The sequence below is a fragment of the Cydia amplana genome, chromosome 21, assembly GCF_948474715.1.
Source record: "Cydia amplana chromosome 21, ilCydAmpl1.1, whole genome shotgun sequence".
Lineage (NCBI taxonomy): Eukaryota > Metazoa > Arthropoda > Insecta > Lepidoptera > Tortricidae > Cydia > Cydia amplana.
Genome location: NC_086089.1, coordinates 6,848,354 through 6,865,677, shown reverse-complemented (window position 1 = coordinate 6,865,677; position 17,324 = coordinate 6,848,354). Strand labels below are relative to the sequence as shown.

The 17,324-nt window shown below is 38.5% G+C and overlaps 1 protein-coding gene and 2 long non-coding RNA genes across 3 annotated transcripts in view; 1 reads left to right on the top strand and 2 right to left on the bottom strand.

Annotated features, from left to right (window-relative positions):
• Window positions 1–17,324, bottom strand: part of LOC134657884 (uncharacterized) — a 116,452-nt gene that overhangs the window by 4,868 nt on the left and 94,260 nt on the right. The gene's annotated exons all lie outside the window — the stretch shown is intronic.
• The window catches only part of LOC134657885 (uncharacterized), a 186,171-nt gene that overhangs the window by 134,203 nt on the left and 34,644 nt on the right, over window positions 1–17,324 (top strand). The gene's annotated exons all lie outside the window — the stretch shown is intronic.
• The window catches only part of LOC134657860 (uncharacterized), a 137,808-nt gene continuing 134,146 nt past the window's right edge, over window positions 13,663–17,324 (bottom strand). Inside the window, exons 17-19 of the mRNA XM_063513439.1 lie at window positions 16,428–16,546; window positions 15,643–15,868; window positions 13,663–13,799 (exon numbers count right to left, since the gene is read on the bottom strand). Coding sequence (XP_063369509.1) covers window positions 13,671–13,799; window positions 15,643–15,868; window positions 16,428–16,546 — 474 coding nt within the window. The 3' untranslated portion in view covers window positions 13,663–13,670. The remainder of the gene's footprint in view (window positions 13,800–15,642; window positions 15,869–16,427; window positions 16,547–17,324) is intronic.

Genomic DNA, 17,324 nt, shown 5'->3' with positions numbered 1-17,324 from the left:
TATGGAAGTATTTTTTGTGCTCCTCAAGTATGACTATAACCTATCTATGGTTATATAATATCATTGGGGAAAGATCAACGCGCAATCATGGGCTGAAAGGACCTGTCCTTGCGATTATCGCCAGATCTTAACCAATAAAATGTGTAGGTCTGTATTTTATAGAATAGATTATTAGTTTATTTTTTAAGTAATCTTCGAAGTTAAGAACCTATTAACCTCGTCCTAAAATTGTAAAGTCATTATTGTACTTCTTAAATCGCCCTGTTTGAAAGCCACCAACTTGTACATAAGTATATAAAATAGATGGCGGTTTAGCATAAGGTGCGTTCTGGCGCGCGAGTCCATACTTCACAGACAAGACATCCTCTAGACTGAGCATAGTAGCAGTACCCCCTCTGCCAAAAATATACGGTAGTTTTACTCCATTTTCGAGTCAAAGTGTCTTTGTGTGACGTCCGTGTCTTTGAACGGACCAATCACGGCACGGGACTCGCTCACCTCGTCCCCCGCACCCCAGTATTTTTGGCAGCATCGGTTTCATGAAATAATTGCTCTAAACTCCGTCTAGAGGATTCCTAGTCTATGCCATACTTGAAGTCGCGCTTGATGTATACGCGCGCGAGAACGCAACTCATGCTAGACCGTTTGATGTAATGACAATTTCTCAAAAAACTGCTGTCCAATAGCATTCTAGGGATTAAACTGTTTAGACGACAACGGTTTCACTCACTTGAATTTTAAAACAGTTTAAAATATGTATGTCTCACGAAAGTTTAATATCGATTCTCGGCATTAGGTAGCCATACGGATTCCGTGCTTATGACACTTGAAAAACAGCTAAACTGTGGAATGATCAGTCGCTCGCGGTATTTCCGGACCGATACTACTTTAAACCTTCAAGAAAAGAGCGTTATGCCATGTTAACCTTTTCGACGCCGTGTCAAACACAAAAGCTGTCACGCTGACGCCACGTCACCGAAGTGTCAAAACTGAAATTGAACTTTATGCATAAGCACGTAGGTCTTTGTTGCTCTGTGGTCTGTGACCGACTAATCGGTCTTTGGCGTTGAACCTACGATGCGGATATATCGGTCATTGGCGTCCAAAAGGTTAAGGGCCAGCATCAGCAACGCAGTTGCAACTCTGGTGTTGCGGGTATCCATGGGCGACGGTAATCGCTTACCATCAGGCGATTCGTCCGCTCATGTGCCTCCTCATAACAAAAGTTGGTAGCTCAGATCTCGGGTATGATTTAGTTTGTAGATCGATGCTATGATATAATTTAATTCAGTATTTGAGTCCTTAATTTTTTATTTATATTTTATAAATTGGTTTAAATAAATTTTATTTACAATTATTTTTGACTGAAGTCACTATCTTTCTTGTAATTTTAATATTTTAATGTATTCCAGGTCGATAAGACTGATGTCTGCCACAGTTGTTTTGAAACAGGGTCGTGTCGTTGGTTACACTTTTTGCGCAAAATACATATGTGACGTTATCTATGAAAAGGGACCTTATTGTCGATGGCGGTTACGCCATTATTAACGATGCTCCGATATACATACAATGCCGCGCGACGCTGTGCGGCGTAAGCGACATCGACAATAACGTCCCTTTTCATAATACGATAATGCCCCATATGTTCAATAAGAAAATAAAATATAATTTTGTGCAGAGACAGTAGCGTTGTATAAAATCGACAGTAATAATACTAATTTGTCAATTTTTATGGCATGTAGTGTAAAATGTTAGACCACTCACAACAATATCGCTTATTTTTTTATTTATACTTACATTATACTATTTACACCAACATTAAGTTATTTATGCCAATAATTTACATTAATTTTAAACTTACTAGGTTTCAGACCTCTTAAATTGTACAGTAGTGAAACGGTTCCCAAGAATACAGACATACTTTTTTCTACATGTTTGATTAGTTTTGTGAGCGGTCTCGTAGTCCCATATTGCGGCATTGAGATATTATTACTATAGACTTATAGAGACGCCATACAGAACAATGAAATTGTCGCAATTACAACCTGTACCATGCGACCAAAACGTCGTAAGCGTCGTAAAATTCATGGCGCTTACGCGTTAGGTCGCGACATTCACGCTCCGCTTCTATGGTTTGTTGTCAAAACAGCAACTCATGACGCAAAATGCTGGTTATGTGGGTTCTATACGTTAGTAATAATAGTTCAATGTATTGCGGTAACCCTGTGAATAGTAAAGGTAGCTGTCGAACGTTTAAGTGTACGTATGTATTTAGTTGTTGTTTTGACCTAGCAAAGTGACAATCGTTGACGGAATACACCAATCGAAACAAATAATTATATGGGAATGATCACGTGACTTCGTTGCATACGTCATCCCATAATTTTTCGATCGGCGTTTGTCGATGTGCGATTGTCATGTTGGCTAGGTCCCCAGACCGTCTAGTATTGCGATCAGGTCTGGAGTGTATGCCGTGTTATATTATTGTATGGGTGAGGTTCGACGCCTTCAGTATTTGTTTACACCAATAAACACTACACCGATCACCTTTATTTTTTCCATTGTATAACCATTTACCTACGTATTTTTAGTCTGTAATGAAATATGAGTAAACTGACATCTAGACACAACCAAAAATGTCGTGCTGTATCGCTCAATGCTGGCAGTAGACACTCCGGAGACATGACAAAGTGTGACCAACAAAGTAAAACTACAGATTGCATCTCGATTTGATTAAGAGAGAAACGACGTCATTTGACATACAATATAGCAATAGAACTTAGTGACTTGTGCTGATTTAGTGTATATTATCTTTTACCGTCGTATTTCACGGAAACGTACGAACTTTCAGTCAGTCTCAGTACAAAAAATAGTTAGACCAAAGATACATTGATTGAGTACAACCAATTCTCTTTATTTTGACTAACGTAGCATGACAAATACGAACATTTCCGAGAAAATACGATGGTAAACGATTAAGCACTACATCTTGTAAATATATGCTCTTTTTCGGACCTCTTATGGTCCATCTTGCTCACAGGGTTGGGCAGTATTTCAATTACATGTATTTGAAATACAAATTAGTATTTTGTATTTGTATTTCAAATACTACCTCAAAAGTATTTTGTATTTGGTATTTCAAATACTGCACTCACATGTATTTAGTATTTTGTATTTCAAATACTTCAAGCTTCAAAATACATTTCTATAAATACATTTTATTAAATTCTATAATCATAAAATGTCTCGCACAAGCTGTGAGCCGACCGCGAACCTCCGATCCAGCCGAGATACAATTTTCATTGGCTGGATACTGGATCTATATTAGGTCAACTTCTGCGTGGAACTTTTCGTTTAAATCTAGGGGATAGGGTCATTGCAGTAGTTTTCGACGACTTGACGGATTATCAAATATATATTTCATTTTTAATTTACTACTTTTTGCGAAATCTTCATCTTCCTCGCGTTGTCCCGGCATTTTGCCACGGCTCATGGGAGCCTGGGGTCCGCTTGGAAACTAATCCCAGTAATTGGCGTTGGCACTAGTTTTTACGATAGCGACTGCCATCTGACCTTCCAACCCAGAGGGTAAACTAGGGCCGTAATTGGAATTAGTCCGGTTTCCTCACAATGTTTTCCTTCACCGAAAAGCGACTGGTAAATATCAAATGATATTTCGTACATAGTTCCGAAAAACTCATTGGTTCGAGCCGGGGTTCGAACTCGCGACCTCCGGATTGCAAGTCGCACGCTCTTACCGCTAGGCCACCAGCGCTTCCTTTTTGCGAAATATCATTGTTATATGTAGACAGATATATTGCTTAGACGCCTTAGACATAAGGATTGAAATCAGTCCAAATTTGTGCAGGAATGTAGGTATATATTCAAATTTCGTCAAGTGGACGTAAACTAGAGCTGGACGAAAACTAGCGCAATGACCCTATAAGTTTATATGAAAGGATATTCGTTAACGTTTAAACTAAATGCTAAACAAAAAAATAAATAAAGGTATATTTTGTAATTGAAATACATTATTTTAAACACTGTAATTTGTATTTTGTATTTCAAATACCCGTCACCAAAGTAGTTTGTATTTTGTATTTCAAATACTTTTAAAAATGTATTTTGTAATTTGTATTTCAAATACGTGGAAGCCAGTATTTTGCCCAACCCTGCTTGCTCAGTGATACTCAAGGTTCAATTTTGATAGGGGCCGAGATGACAATCGTACATACATCAACAAAGGAAAAGAAAAAATGTATGGATGACAGATTCTACGAAAAGTCACGTGACAATATCTACATTATGTTTCGATTGGCAGTTTCTATCAACGAATGTCATGTTGGCTAGTCCCCGTGGGATTGGATTTCAAATTCGTAAGTATAAAAATAAAACAACATTATAATTAGACCACAATATAATTTCTTCGTCACGTTAATCATCTAACAATTTAGTTAAAACATATTTACACACATTGGAAGCATCGAATGCAATACCACCTAATACTGTAACACTAACCGATGAATGTACCAAAACATATTTAATACCAAAACAGAATACGGATACGGCCTGTTACGATATCTTTTTAACTGTTACTAACATATAGTTCGCTGGCTAGACATTATGACGAAACAACAAAAAGTAACTGCAGAAATATTAGAAATTAGTATTATCGCTAGGCCGTCGATTGATTCATTATCACTAGCCGAAACTTAATTATTGTAATAAGAAAAAAGTCCCCAAGAAATAAATACACTTGATAGCAACGAAAACGTTTCCCAAAATTTGGACACATATTTGAGCGGTTATTTCTGGCACTAAAAACTTTTACAGTACATATGGTCCTATTTTCCCGCACTAGTGCGTAAAATAGCACTTTTCGTGCGATGTCAAAAGTTTAAAGGGCCATATGTACTGTAAAACGTTGTACGATACACGTGCGAAAAGGTAATTCGCAACTCTTGTCGAGTTAAAACACTCCCTTCGGTCGTGTTTTAATTTATCGCCACTCCTTTCGAATTTCCTCTTTTGCTCACTTGTATCGTAAATAACTATTTTAAACGTCCTAAGGAAAGGTAAGCAAGAAACTGACCCTTAGGGTAACGTATCGATTGAAATTAAAAGTAGAAAAAAATACATAATTTAAATATCTCCTTTCTTGAGAATAATCCATACAAGAATTCATTGAATTTCGATTTACCACATACATAATATGATTTAAGGCCAGTACACACCGGCTGCATATGCGTAGACGTGCACGTACGCATGCTCTAAAATGTTGAAACCGTGCACGCACACGTCACGCAAGCGATGTGCCGTCTCTCATCCCGTATATCACAACGGCCTCGTCTACGCACACGCACTGGTGTGCACAGGCCTTAACAGCACGGAGAATCAAATCTATTAATATCACAGAATACACATCGAGAGAAAATAAGTCTTTCAAACGAGAACTACTTAGAATATGATCAAAGATCCATTAATTGTGAAACATGTGTGAAGTCTAAGACAAGTAAGACAACGTGGCCTCCAATTCGTCAGGTGATGTACCTAGATGGCGCTGTACGGCATATATTACGCGGTAATTCAGGTTCACACGTTGACATTTGACAAATTCTGTGACCACAAAACGTTGACATTTTACAAATTCAGTGACCACAAACGTTGACATTTGACAAATTCAGTGACCACAAAACGTTGACATTTGACAAATTCAGTGACCACAAAACGTTGACAATTGACAAATTCAGTGACCACAAAACGTTGACAATTGACAAATTCAGTGACCACAAACGTTGACATTTGACAAATTCAGTGACCCCTAAACGTTTGCATTTGACAAATTCAGTGACCACAAAACGTTGACATTTGGCAAATTCAGTGACCACAAAACATTGACATTTGACAAATTATGTGACCACAAAACAAGGGCGCAAGTTTTTTTCTTAGACTTTACCCTCTAGCTAGTACAATTAATAATTCTTTGGTATGATGATAAATCACTGCACTATTTCTGAATTTAAATAGACACTACGGTTGGCAGTTTTAGTTGAGCTGAGGGCTTAGTGAAGTCAGACCACGCTAACTCTGCAACAGGGATGTTGCGAATATCCGCATCCGCATCCGCAACCGCGGAACATCCGCATTATTTTCAACATCCGCATCCGCATCCGCATAAAATCGATGCGGATGTAATGCGGATGCGGATGTGGAACAGGTCGGTACAGGAACGTCTTAGCATCGGCGTAAGTGCTAGACTGCTAGGTAATTTAGTCATTAACCAAAAAACCCTATTAGAAATGAGCAGTCAAGCGTGAGTGGGACTTAATGTACGGAACCCTTGGAACGCGAGTCCGACTCGCACTAGGCCGGTCTTTTGAAATTTTTTTTATTAAAATGTAATATTTGAGCGATTTCCAAAAAAAGTGTACATGTCATTCATGTCTTCAAAATATTGACTTATTGGGCTCATTTTACTCAGAATCATATGTACATTCACGTCTCATACATGAAAAAATGTGTCCCAAAATTTTGTATGAAAAAAATTTTTTCCAGTGCGTCACGTTCATACAAATAAAAAAAAATTCATACAAGAATGTGACGATCAGGAAAGGAAATTTTTGGACACATTTTTTTATGTATGAGGCGTGAATGTACAAATGATTCTGAGTAAAATGAGCCTTAGTCAATATTTTGAAGACATGAATGAAATGTACACTTTTTTTGGAAAACGCTCATTTGACGTTTTTTATGGTACTATCTTGACATCCGCATCCGCGGATGTGAGCCTTTAAAAATCCGCATCCGCATCCGCATCCGCGGATGTCAAAAAATCGGCATCCGCAACATCCCTGCTCTGCAATACTTGGCATATGTTGTATTGTCATAATTAAATTCCAATTTTCTATGAAAATATGACATTTATAGACACACACTTCTACTGACAAAGATGGCATGCCAGAATATAATTATTTCTTAGAAGAAAGTTTTAAATGTCAAAATATGGGTGATACAGACAAAATCCTTAGTCCCTTCTGTTCCGGAAAGTTAATAATTCTGGATTGTAATTTCGTGGTATGTAATTTACGCCACACTTAGGCCAAAATTGCCCAATAACATTTTCAGCAATTTATTCACCTGTCTCCTAAAGGTGCTCCCACACTGCAGATATTATATAACTGCCAGTGTAAGACCACCTTTAACTTTCGGGAGCAGAATCTATAACTCAGAATAAACTTTACAGTTTTTATATGTTTGACATTTTTGAAATGGGTCTGAGAATCAAACTTGCTGCTTTGGGACACCAGTCCACCGGTCAATCAACTAAGCTACCGAGAGTCACTCTTTTGCATATTGGTGTGATAGTTTTATTTTATTATCATGCCCAAGTTAATACAGTAACTTTTACACGCCGGTGTTCCGTAAAAATTAAATTCAAACACTTTCTTATTCTATTAATTTTATTAACATGTAGTCACTTAAACACAGTTACTAAGTTGTTGCGTTATTTTCATTTACGAGGGGTATTCAAAATATTCTCGGTATGAGAATGAAAACAAACAAGTACGAAAAGTTTGATATTTTTATTTTTCAATATACTCCCCCCCTATGTTCATACACTTAAAAGATCGATCAATTATTTTTTTTAATCCCTCGTAAAAATATTTTTTATCTTTCGTGTAAAAATGCTCCTCCACTGCCGCCTTCAATGCTTCATCGTCAGAAAATTTATTTCCACGCAGATCCTTTTTAAGATTGGGGAGCAAAAAGAAGTCGCTGAGGGCTAAGTCCGGACTATACGGTGGGTGAGTAACAGTTTTAAACCCACATTCAACAATAGCTGCCTTGGCAATATGTAGTGATGTGCCGCCGAGAAATTACGCACTTACCGTAATTCTCATTAGTGAAAATTACCGTAAATTACCGAGAATTTACGGTAACTTACCCATGAAGTATATTAAATTAGGATTGAATTTTGCTTACAAGTTTTGTGGTTTTAAAGTATTTAAATGTTTTTTACATTATTATTATTCTGTGATATTATTATTTTTATGTTATCTGACACGTGGTTGATTGGTATAATAATTTCTAGTCTTATTTCTCCTTATATTAGTCCCAGCTCTATCTGGGCTTCTGTGTACGGCGGCGGAGCCAAACCGCTTTTTTCTGGGTTACCAATGTTACCATAGGGTTTAGGGTCTGGGCTTTCATCTCCCTCTTGATATTGAACTACCATGTGCCGGGAGGTCTTCGTCTTCCCAGGAATGTTGTGAGGATATTGTATAGTATATGTCGCACATCAAATGAAACTTATTAAACATTAGTAAAATAATGTAATATTATTGTGTATTTAATCTCTAACATCTAATTACATACATCATTGAATTCATTGATAAAAGTTAAAATTTCTCTTAGAAAAACTACCCGAGAACATTCGCGGGGAAGATTGCCCGTAATTTACGGCGGTAATTTACGGTAATTTTGGTAATAAACTAGTTCCTCTTGCCAGATTATTTTGAAAATTTCTATACAGATTGTATTACCTAAATAAGAATCAATTTTGTAAAAAAAAGTTAAAAAAAATTTAAACTTGGACCACTTTCTCGATAATTCCGATACCGTACGGAGAACGTTACCGCGAAAGTTACCCGACGATTCTCTCTGTTCTCGTAATTTACGGTAACGGCACATCACTAGCAATATGAGCAGTATGGACGGGGGCGTTGTCATGCAGAAGCAGAATACCTTTGGTTAACTTTCCTCGCCTCTTTTCTTTAATTACATCCTTTAATTGACGTAGAATGTTAGCGTAGTACTGTCCTGTGATATTTACACCTTTTTCTTTATAATCGATTAGTAATACTCCTTCACAATCCCAAAATATCGTGGCCATGACCTTGCCAGCTGAAGGGATGACCTTGAACTTCTTGGGATGAGCTGAACCCTTAATGTGCCACTGCATGGACTCTTGTTTACTCTCTGGGTCATAATGATGAACCCAGGTTTCATCTCCAGTAACTATTCTTTGCAGCACCTCATCAGGATTTTCACCGCACAGGTCAATAAAATCGGAACAACAAGCTACACGCATGTCTTTTTGAAGCCGAGTCAGCATTCGCGGAACCCATCTTGCACTTACTTTTGACATATTAAGATGGTCATGTATAATATCATGTACGGTACCAATAGAGAGATTGGTTACTTGTGCTATAGATTTTACCTTCACTCGACCATCTTCCAATATAAGTTTTTCCACTTTATCAATATTTTCTTGTGAAGTAGCTACTACAGGCCGGCCAGGTCTAGGGTCATCTTCAATACTCTCCCTTCCGCGTTTAAACTCGCTTGACCACTTTTGAATGGTAGATAAAGAAGGAGCAGACTCACGGTAAACACAATCCATTTCCTCTTTTATGGTTTTTTGATTTTTACCCTGTTTTGTCAAGAATTTTATCACGCATCGATGTTCTAATTTAGTTAACATTGTCAATTCGCACATGATGTTCATGTTTGTTCAGCAATTGCAGAAAAACAAAAGACCATCTCGGTTCGAATTATACTTTTTTTTAATGTCAATGAATAAACCTTAGCGGCCAGTAACGAAAGAAATTTTAGAAGAGGTCGTAAGATATCAATACCGAGAATATTTTGAACGCCCCTCGTATGAACTATTTTAATAATTAAATATATAGATCGATTCATGATATTGTCGTTATGTTATTATGGTTACATGTACTTCAGATAATGAGTTGGATATTTTAAAAGTTCTGAAAATGGCTTTAGAGATATTTATCAAGCGATCATTTTTGAAACTTCTATAACACAACTCATTTAATGGGGTTGGCAACTGTCAAAGGTTTTTAAAGGTAATACCAGCATAGGTTTAACCTGTCTCTAGTTTTATTCTATGGATTTGGCATAAAGGCCAGAGCACACCGACTGCGTGTGCGTGCGCTAAAACGTTTGAGACGTGCACGTACACATCACGCAAGCGGTGTGCCGTCTCTCATAGGGATCTGTATATTACAACGCGCACGTGCACGTCTACGCACACGCACCCGGTGTGCACAGGCCTTAAAGGGCTAGCATCCAGGCCATAAAATAAAATAAAAATACTGACACTATTCCTACAGGTGAAACCTATGCTGGCGCCATCTGTAAAATACTTCGACCGACCAAACCCCATTGCAGGATTCGTTTATTCACTCCCTATGATTATCCTATTATTAGAATCAGATTCTTAATGTAATTTGGCACAGTTAGATACAGTATTCAGCTAAATTGTTCCATTTTGTGCTCCCAGATCACAAATACAATAAACTTATTACTAATAGGTCTCATTAATTTCATTTATATAATTTAAATATACATATAACTAGAATAGAGATACATATACATTGAAATGACAAATCCGTAGTAGGAACTTATTAAATATCTCACATAATTTTGTTGATTGAAATGCAATTTTAGATGATTACAAATCATAATAATAAACTATGAAAATATAACGTAAATGCAACAATTTTAAAACTTAGGTATGTACGTCAATTGTATTCACACTGATGTAAGAACAGACATAATTTTTTTGTCAACGTCGAGACATAAGTTAACAGTTTTTTAAAATGAAATTCAACTCAAATGTTGACATTTCAATAATATTTAGGTATAATTTTTAAAAGCGTTAAAATGTACTTCTAAGTTGTACTTTTAGGATAGCCAAACTCTAAGTATACCATCGTAGTTAGGCGTTTATAGACCGTTTTGGACCATTATGAATGCTTAACCCTTCCGCCGCCATGGCATTGAATGGGTTCGACCAAATAAAGAAGATAGTCACACTATCCTAATTAAGATTGTACACCACATTCACTAAGCTCGCGACTTGTACGTTCTTAAGAGACAAAAATACTTTTAGATTCTTTCCAAACTTGAGTTAATGCGATCAAAAACACTTATCCGATGCGTTTTTTATATTTATTTACAATTATTCATTTTAAACGCCGTAATTTTTGCTAAGTACTTACCTTTGATAACTACTCATTTCGGCATTGAAAACGAATGAAGAATTCATTTGTAAATACTTACTAGTGAAGACTTCAGGTATTATTAGGAAGGTCTCAATTATTCATTTTAAACGCCGTAATTTTTGCAAAGTACCTTTGTTAACTACTCATATCGGCATTGAAAACGAATGAAGAATTCATTTGTAAATCCTAGTGAAGACTTCAGGTATTATTAGGAAGGTCTAGTCTAGTAGTTACCTGCGAGGTGACAACATGATAGATATGTCGTAGTCAGATTGTATAATCCGCCGTATTATATTACGGCTAGCCGGTCACTCTACAATCTAAATAGTAGATACGATGCGGCTAAACGTAGGCCGCCTTATTGAAGAACGTATCGCAATGACAATCCGGCTAATCGTCGAACCGCCGCATTTCAAAACGCCCCTGTTTTGTAAAACGGCTAGCCGTAATGTAATATGGCGGATTATACAATCCGACTGCGACAGATATACGTATATTTCGACTGTATCATATCACGAAACTAAAAATGTTTGATGATCGATCATTTAATGTTATGTTTAATCACAGACAAGACATCCTCCAGACTGAACATAATAGCGCTACCCCCTCTGCCACAAATATTCGGTAGTTTTACTCCATTTTCGAGTCAAAGTGTCTTTGTGTGCAGCATCGGTTTCATGAAATAATTGCTCTAAACTCCGTCTAGAGGATTCCTAGTCTATGTGTTTAATGATATTATTACAACGTAGCCGCCAGAAAATATGGTGGATGAAACTCAGCGCGCCAAGCCTGATGATTATTGAAGTAAGGACGCTAAACACGGAGATTTTGGTTCATTTAACCCCTGTTCCTATCACTGTCGCACGCGCGTAATTATATAGCTGTCCCGCCCATGATGGCGACGGTCAAAGACACTGTGCGAGCGAGACGCAATTATGCACATGCGATAGAGGTAGAAGTAGGCGTCAATGTACGGAATTCTTCGTGTCTAGCGTCCGTACTTTAGAACCACAGCGTTTGACAACCGTTTTGGTGCTCCGAGCATTCTAACAGCCTATTATTTTGCATGTATGTCGACACTCCGGTAGTTAACTACATTAGAACTGAAATCACACCATTATACCGACATTTATTATGATCTATCTACATATCTTAGGTTCGACTTCTTACATTAAACTTACTATAATTCAAAATTTTGAGATAATTTAGTAATTCAACTATTTCATTTACAAATGACTCTTACACTATTCAGACGTTATTCTTATCGTCTCAATAATGAATACAGTTGTTTATTTTAAATGAGAATCAGTCGTTCTTATTACTGACTACTTCTCTCTAAATATTTTAATATATCACTCTGCACACTGTGCTTATAGCTAATTTGATTTAGATTCACATAATAATCAAGCCTCTACGGCCAATTGTCGCTACATGCTGGATTTAAAAGCTGTAACAGACTGGCGTACCGGACTGCGACCTTGGTCCGGTCCGAGGCATGTTCGATCGTGTGGAAGGTCCGCCGTACGTCCGTTAAGGACACAGCTAAGCGAGATCGACAGATATATATGCTGACCGGACTAAGGTCGCGGTTCGCCCGTGTGTAACAGCTCTAACAGCCAACGGGCCATAAGGCTGACGTTGAGCACGCCCGAACATTCGAGTGATATACCACTGACGTAATATTATTATTAAGCTATATGCTATCACTGCCACTGTTATAGTGGTAACACACTATCGCACCGCACCGCGACCTTGATGCGTCGCACCCATAAGTAACAGCGAGGAAGAGATATCTGTTTCTCGCTCTCACTTACGGGTGCGACGCACCAAGGTCGCGGTGCGGTGCGATAGTGTGATACCACTTTTAAAATTTATACATTAAACTAGGTCCTCATAGTGACTGCATTTAAATATCGCTAAGCTGTGTCTCCATCTCCAGTGCGACGTCTGTGTTTTATCTGATAAGCTATGTCGCCACTGCCGCGCTAACTGCCCTTATGCCGTGTCTACACTGCGATTGCGTCTGTGTTTAATAGTCTGGCAAACCAATTTGGTCAAAGGCGGTAAATTTGAAAAATATAGGTCGTCAAGTATTTTCTACTGACGAATTGGTTTGCCAAACTATATTTGTTAAGCTATGTCCTCACTGCGTTAAGAGCCAACAGGAGCTAAGATTTAAATATTTTAGGTAAATATACCCGTCTCGCTAACGGAAGCGGCTCCTAAAACTAGTGCGATAAGGACAAGGCGAAAATCCTGCGTAAAAATCTCAAAAATCGAGGTTTCGTACTCGACTGTTTCCTCCTCCAAAACTTAACCAATCGTAACCAAATTTGGAAATCTAAATGATAATGACTTTATCTGTGTCGGACCGTTTTGCTTTTTTGACTAATTGATATCAGTTTTGAATAGCACGCCTCTCAAGGAGGCATAGTCAATTAGGCCATTTTGGCCATTTTTGAAGGGCTCTAGCGCCTTAAAAAACAAAAATATCAAAAAAAGCAAAACGGTCCGACACAGATATTGACAATATTAATCTGTGTTGAAAAAATCATTGCTCTAGCTTCAAAACCCACGGAGGAAACAGTCGAGTACGTTTGTATGGAGAAATGACCACTCCTGTTGGCTCTTAAAGGCGCGTCTTCATTGCGGCGTCTGCATCTGCGTCTTGCGGCACTGACACAACCATTTGATGATGCGCGCGTTCCGTTCCACCACACTTGGCGGTTCAGTGTTGCGGTAGATCGGCTTTTGGACACCGGGACCTTGGACCTGAAGGGAAATTAGGGTGTAATGGATATGTTCTGTTATTTCATTGACAAATCCTATTACTATTATAAATGTGAAAGTTTAATACAGGGATCGGAACCGGTTTTTTGCAAAAACATAGAAATAACCATATTTTTCGAATTATTTTATACTCGAAATGTAGCACTCAGTTGTGTTTTTAGGTAACGACTTCGTATTATTAGATTGCCCAATTAGAAATGAAGTAATTAGCAAAGAACGAAAAAATACCGTTTCCGTTCCCATACAAAAAATACCGGTATCCGATCCCTGGTTTAATATGCTTGTCCCTCTCATTCTCATCGCACAAAAACGATTGAACGAATCGCTCGGATCAATTTGGCTGACAGACAGACAGATTATTACCTGGAAAAGAGATGGGAGACTGTGTACCCAGGAATTCACCATACCCTAAATTTTAGGGCCTAAAAGGAGATTGCAGTTTACTATATTGTAAATACTCCGTCTGTTGTTTTTACGCGGATAAACTATATTACTGAAACCGAATTTTATGGTTCAGTTTCCTAGTTAGGCGCGAATGAGAACGATACAGGACTGTCCGGTGAATTGTCTCGCAGCAAAACGTCATATTGTTGGGGTTCTAGCCCAAGTTTTTAGAAGAAATATAGTAACGCTGAGCCTTATTATAGGGAACTTTTATCTATCTATCTTATGTAAAAACTACGTTTAAATTACAGTATAATTCGCAGCATTAACTAGCTAATTAGAGTCTCGTAACAGTGCGTCATATTGTCGCCGTTTTAAGCCAAGCCTTTCGAAAAAATGTTATAGCACTGGCTCTTACTATAGATACCTATTTTCTTTTTTTTGGATGAAATTTATTGTTACTAACCGTATAGTCAGCAGCATTAGCCAGCTGATTAGAATCCACAGTTGACGCGGAGGAAAAGAACACAGGACTGTCAGGCAAAGCGTCTCTCAGCAGCGCGTCATATTGTCGGGGTTCTAAGCCAAGCCTCTCGAAGAACTGTTGTAACGCTGAGCCTTATTAATCTTACTATAGATAATTATCTTTCGGGGTACTTACAGTATAATCCGCAGCATTAGCCAGCTGATTAGAATCCACACTCGACGCGGAGGAAAAGAACACAGGACTGTCGGGCAAAGCGTCTCGTAACAGGGCGTCATATTGTCGGGGTTCTAAGCCAAGCCTCTCGAAGAACTGTTGTAACGCTGAGCCTTATTAATCTTACTATAGATAATTATCTTTTGGGGTACTTACAGTATAATCCGCAGCATTAGCCAGCTGATTAGAATCCACAGTCGACGCGGAGGTAAAGAACACAGGACTGTCAGGCAAAGCGTCTCGTAACAGCGCGTCATATTGTCGGGGTTCTAAGCCAAGCCTCTCGAAGAACTGTTTTAACGCTGAGCCGTATTAATCTTACTATGGATAATTATCTTTTGGGGTACTTACAGTATAATCCGCAGCATTAGCCAGCTGATTAGAATCCACAGTCGACGCGGAGGAAAAGAACACAGGACTGTCAGGCAAAGCGTCTCGTAACAGGGCGTCATATTGTCGGGGTTCTAAGCCAAGCCTCTCGAAGAACGGTTGTAGCGCTGAGCCTTATTAATCTTACTATAGATAATTATCTTTCGGGGTACTTACTGTATAATCCGCAGCATTAGCCAGCTGATTAGAATCCACAGTCGACGCGGAGGAAAAGAACACAGGACTGTCAGGCAAAGCGTCTCGTAACAGGGCGTCATATTGACGAGGTTCTAAGCCAAGCCTCTCGAAGAACTGTTGTAGCGCTGAGCCTTATTAATCCTACTATAGATAATTATCTTTTGGTTTACTTACAGTATAATCCGCAGCATTAGCCAGCTGATTAGAATCCACAGTCGACGCGGAGGAAAAGAACACAGGACTGTCAGGCAAAGCGTCTCGTAACAGGGCGTCATATTGTCGGGGTTCTAAGCCAAGCCTCTCGAAGAACTGTTGTAGCGCGGAGCCCTCGGAGGGGCTGTCGGGGGAGTCGTCCTCGCATGGCGCCGAGGCGGGGCTGCGCCCGTCGCTGCGCCGGTACCTGCGGGAAAGATGACAGTTTATAAATTAAATTTAGTATGTAGTTAGTTAGTTGTATGGACTCAAAAGTCTTCAACCATGAATCTAGTATTTTATCTGGATCAGGCATGAGGGGTGGGGGGAAATGACCGAACGGGATAGTCTTATGTATCTTTCAGTAGGAGTAGCAGCGAAAGCGCTATTATGTTTGTCCTTGTCACAGTCTCACATATTTTTTAATTCGCCACCGTAAATTAGTATGGATTATGGTGGGCAACAAATAAATTCGACCAATCATAGTGTCGCATTACGTATGTGGTGTCCATCACGGAAGCACGCGTATACCACATCTATAAGGATCCTACCATCTATGTCTTCAACGTATTATAAAGGAGGCAGAGTGCCGATTGCGACCTGATAATCCATCCGACTTTAATCGAGAATTTGGTTAATTTATTTACATTCTAATACATTTTCGCAAAGTGATTCGTCTCGTTCATATGAATTGTAGTTTGGTTTTTTAAGCGTTAGATTGGGGCATGAAACTTAAAATTCTTTATATTTGAAGGAAAACCATTTACCTGTCGGAGATGTCGGATTTGGACCTTAGTATGGGTCTCGGGCGCCGCTGCTTGTACCGCAGACAGCGCTGACGTTTGAACGTTCCCAGCGGAGACGTTACATCCTCGGGGGGACACATCTAGAATAAAGAATACTTGAAACTAACCTAACCAAAATTGTAAATTTAAAAAACCCCACACTATAAGATTATAAGAGCTGGTGATCTTCAAACGGCTGAACAGATTTTCATGAACACTCGGGATAAAATTATCTATGACACAAAAAAAAACTAAACGAAAATCGGTTCATCCGTTTGGGAGCTTGACACCACAGACAGCTAGATACACAGACAGACACGGTAAACTTATAACACCCCTCTCTTTTTGCGTCGGGGGTTAAAAATAGTAAGTCAATATTATTTATTGCAGCAATAACAATACATTTTACGTGGGAAACTAAAAAGAAAAATATACAGATAACAACCGGCGCTAAAAGCGATCTCTTCCGGACAACATTTGGGTAGCGGGAAATGAGCAACTCATATTAAAATCAACAGGCAGTCTAAACAGCTAAAAATTAAAGAATAAAATAGACTATACTAGAGTCTGTTCGGAAAAAGAAGAGTCGTGGAATGTATTGGGCCCCTTACATTCCACGACTCTTCTGTTTCCGCACAGACTCTATATTTAATTTGTAAATAGCACTTTTAAGCCAACTACGAAGGTGTTACACGATAAATAAATAAATAAATATCATAGGACATTTTTACACAAATTGACTAAGCCCCACGGTAAGCTCAAGAAAGCTTGTGTTGTGGGTACTCAGACAACGATATATATAATATACAAATACTTAAATACATAGAAAACAACCATGACTCAGGAACAAATATCTGTGTTCATCACACAAATAAATGC